The sequence below is a fragment of the Austrofundulus limnaeus genome, unplaced genomic scaffold (assembly GCF_001266775.1).
Source record: "Austrofundulus limnaeus strain Quisiro unplaced genomic scaffold, Austrofundulus_limnaeus-1.0 Scaffold260, whole genome shotgun sequence".
Taxonomy (NCBI): domain Eukaryota; kingdom Metazoa; phylum Chordata; class Actinopteri; order Cyprinodontiformes; family Rivulidae; genus Austrofundulus; species Austrofundulus limnaeus.
Window position 1 is genome coordinate 829,500 of NW_013952662.1, and position 4,369 is coordinate 833,868.

The following is a 4,369-nucleotide window of genomic DNA, read 5'->3' on the forward strand; positions in this document are numbered from 1 at the left end:
ATATACGACAGGTCTGGACCACTCGTGAATTTTGTTCGTATCTGAAAAAAATCTTAGAATATGAAAACATTGGTGAATGCCACAAATTCTCCTAAACCACTCGTACGCACAACTTAAGAACAAATCTGTGCGTACGAACGGTTCTTGCATGAGGCCCATTGTTTCTAAATCTCCATGAGTTACATTTACACAGAAACAATAAAAAACTGAGTTTTAAAAAGCTTTCAGTAGTTTTAAAATGTTTAAGGTCACACAGAACCGTACAGTCTTATTCAGCCTTACCACTGCTTTAACAGGGGAGAGAGAGCCACTGGGTCGGTCTGGGGACAGGCTGCTATAAGGTTTTTCTGACAGGAAGTGTGCAGAAAGAGAGTGAGTGAGCAAAAAGTAAAAAAAAAAACAAAACAAAAAAAACCAGTCCTTCCACTGAGGAATGACTGGTGTTTCTGTGGAGACAAGTCAGAGCTCAGGAGTCAGAGTGACAAAGATGCTGCTAACAGACAGCAGATGATCATGTTAAACCAGCCCTGGCATTTGAGAGAAGAGAGCTCCTGTTCTCGCTAATGAAGCCTAATTGGATTCTGGTGATAATTTCACAATGATATCCACGAGGTGCAGCAATGAGTGTTTTCACGTTAGGCAGGCTGAGTTGTTGTTTCCTGCTAGAGAAAGAAAAGTTGTTGTTTTTTTTTGTCTGAACTGATGAAAACACCACTTATCAAAAATGTCCAGGGTAAACTGTAAGGCACTAGTATTAAAAAAGTCTTTTTCTTTTAACAAACAAAACAAAATGTAACTAATTAATTGACTCAACAGTAGCAAGCACTCATGTCAGAAGACCAGAGTTACTTTAATGAATTTATGGAATTTGACGACAGAAGTGCTGCTATTTTAGAATGAATAATCATATTAGGTTTACATGAGTCTCTAAAACCAAGTAATCAAGCTTCAGCTATAAAAAATCATGTCTTTGTTCTGTAAAATATATAAATGCATCATAGGTTTAACTTGGAAGGGTCACCTCAAGGACTGGATGACAATTCCTCTATTCTGAAAAAAATCAGCCAGATGGTCTTGAGGATGTAACTCAGAGCTACATGTGATAAAGCATGATACTGTTGCAGAAAACCTCCAAACATGGTGATGCTGTGGGGTTTGTCTTCATGGTTACAGCTTATTTTTATATTTGTACCCTGGATGAAGCATGGTGGCAGCATGATGTTGGACTTGTACACACTGGTATTGCTTAATCATTCAGAAACAGGACTGGCCACTAGGGCTGGGCGATATGGCTGAAAAACTTAGGTTTGGGTTAGGGCTGCAACGATTAATCGATTAATCGACGACTAATCATCCATCCATCCATCCATTTTCTGTACACGCTTCTTCCTTTTCAGGGTCGCGTGGGTCACTGGTGCCCATATCCAGCAGTCACAGTGCGAGGGGCGGGGTACACCCTGGACAGGTCGCAAGTCCATCACAGGGACACACATAGAGACAAACGATACAAACAACCATTCACTCTCTCACTCACACCTAGGGACAATTTAGAGTTATCAATTAACCTAACAGTCATGTTTTTGGTCTGTGGGAGGAAGCCGGAGTACCCGGAGAGAACCCACGCATGCACGGAGAGAACATGCAAACTCTACCCCAGAAAGGTCCCCGGACCGGGATTTGAACCGGTGACCTTCTTGCTGAGAGGCATCAGCTCTACCAACTGAGCCACCGTGCCGCCCTCGACGACTAATCGATTATTAAAATAATCGATGACTAATTTAATAATCGATTAATCGTTTTCTTTTTTTTTTGTTCTTTACTTTGTTTTTCTCTCCAAACTGCTTCGACACCTTCCACTGCCACATCTGCCTTTCTGTCCTTGACACACATGCACAGTAGTGGTAACTGGGGTAGGCCGTGGACGTCACAAGACATTATACAGACAGGCTCTGGTATCATGGCTACTCGGCAACGGAGCTCAAAGTGTGGGATCATTTTAAGAAAATGAAAGAGAAACCTGTGTAATATCTGCAGAGCAGAACTTACCTTCCACAGTAATTATTTTTAGTTAGCATATAGCTAAAATCTAACCATGGTTATATAATAGCAGCTGCATTCTGGCACGATAAGCTGTATGTTTTATATTCAATTAACGTATGATCTGATTAGTCGACTAATCGAATAAATAATCGGTGATTAATCGATTATAAAAATAATAGTTTGTGGCAGCCCTAGGGTCCAACAATGTTTTAGTCAAACAGAACCAACAAGAATGAAACAAAAAGTAATTAGAGGAAAAAAATAAACGTTAAATGTAAATAAATTCTAATTATAAAAAAAATAATAATAGTTTTACATCTAAAAATCCTATTTTATTATTTTAATCTATTTTCCTCATTCAGCAACCTTTTAAATTTCTGTTATGTTTCATGTAGTAGAAATACACATTTTTTCAGTCAGTATTTAATACAGCTGGCAACATAAATTGTTAAAATATGTATTATGTGCTTCTGTTTTTTAATTCAGGAGATTATAAAAAATCCTTCATTTTATGGGAAGACCCTCTTGATTCAAGAGAAAACTTTTATTTTTAAAAATGGCTGCTTATTAATTAATTGTTAATCAATCTATAAGATAAATCAACTTCAGATTAATTCATTAATCAATAACTTGCATCATTAAGGAGTTAACTTAATTTATATCTATTCATATTCATGTAATTAAGTGTTTTAATGATTTGGCCGATTAATCGATTAATCGAAAAAATTATCAACAGATTAATCGATTATTAAAATAATCGTTAGCTGCAGCCCTAGTTTGAGTTTGACTTGTGAGTGTCTGGAGATATTCTATATATTATCCCAGCTTTTTAGTCTTCGTTAAGTAACTGAAGCACGTTCTGGACCCCTCACCTTAAGCCCACCCCCCCACCGTTTGGCTCCCCGTGTGGACACAGCAGCCTTGAGCTCTACACGTGGAGCACATCATACCGAGCAGAAGTGCTGCTTTTGTTCTCTGGTAGAAAAAGCTTCGTCCTGATGGTCCCGTGAATATAAAAGACCTCACTTGTACAGCTTATAGTGCTCTTAACTGAGAACAGCAGAACTCAGAGCTACACACCAATCAATAAACAAAGATGATCATGTCGTTCAGTAAATACTCGTTGCTGGCTATAAATTTGATGCTAACATTCTCCAAACTGTACTCTTTTTTTGGCAGATAAATTAAAATGAAAATATATTCTCTCAGTTTTAATTATATTCTCAACGAGCCTTCAAAAGAAAAAAGGAGATAAAGCTTTCAAATAATTAAATTTCTCATTCAGAGGTTTGTCAGAGTTTATCGTAACATAAATGCATTTCTCTTCCGTTTGTCCCCAGGTGAAGAAGCTTCGTCTCCTCAGCGACTCACGTCTGCTTTGTCTAAAAAGGAGCGCATCTCTTTCAGGGACAAGCCCGTCCAGCTGAGCTGGGGCTGGGGAGGGGGCAAGAAGAGAGACAGGAGTAAAAGTTACTCCAACTAGTAAAAAAAAAAAGAAGTCCCGTAAAATATACCCCTAACTGGATTTCCCTTTTTGTAACATTTTTTTGAAGATTATAAAGATCATCTAAAGGACTAAAGTACATCTAAAGTAATGGAATAAAGATATGTTTCATTTCAAATCCTTGGTTTATTGTGCTACAGAGCTGTATTTAAAGACGGAGCCCTGTGTAAAATCTAAAACCAGAACCAGGACCTGAATCTCCTTAAAACTTGAGTTTTTTTTCCCAAAGCTTCCAGCTAAACTTAGACTGCGTCCAAGCAGCATCAAACCGAGGGCCACAAAACCTGGGAGAATTACACGCTTCACATCAGCTGATGACAGGAAATAAGAAGCAGGACCTGTAGGAGCTGTGGGCTTTGTGCTCTGTTCCTCTGGAAGTCTTGGGACAGATTATTGGACCTCCTCGTCTCTTCCGAACTCAGAAACGACGTGTGATCGTCTCTTTCTGTCGTCGTGCTTGGTTCTCTGTTCGCCCAAAAATTAAACATTTGATCGTCTAAGGGAACACAAACATTGTTAGAATTTGATCCTTTATGTTTGCAGTACTATGAGGACCGTGTGTGTGTGTGTGTGTTTTTGGGGTTGACATTTGGAAAGCTGCGGCGTCCGTCCACTCTCGCTGCCGTAACGGAGGCGGTTCTCCTGTGAGGGTCCACGCTGACCTGCTGTCTGGAAAAGCACACATTAATGAATGTAAAAACACACAGTGAGCACTTCAAAGTGGCTGCCTGGCAGGAAATGCGCTTCTTTCTGCTTATTTTTCCCTCCCATCATGTCTGGAGGGTGGGTTTGGACAGGGATTTTTGTTCGAGAAGACCGGCACAC

The 4,369-nt window shown here is 39.4% G+C and overlaps 1 protein-coding gene across 1 annotated transcript in view; it reads left to right on the forward strand.

The window, feature by feature from the left end:
• Window positions 1-4,055, forward strand: part of lrriq1 (leucine-rich repeats and IQ motif containing 1) — a 58,517-nt gene extending 54,462 nt beyond the window's left edge. Inside the window, exon 24 of the mRNA XM_014020608.1 lies at window positions 3,381-4,055. Within this exon, the coding sequence (XP_013876062.1) occupies window positions 3,381-3,523 (143 nt within the window). The 3' untranslated portion in view covers window positions 3,524-4,055. The remainder of the gene's footprint in view (window positions 1-3,380) is intronic.
• The last annotated feature ends 314 nt before the right edge of the window (window positions 4,056-4,369 follow it).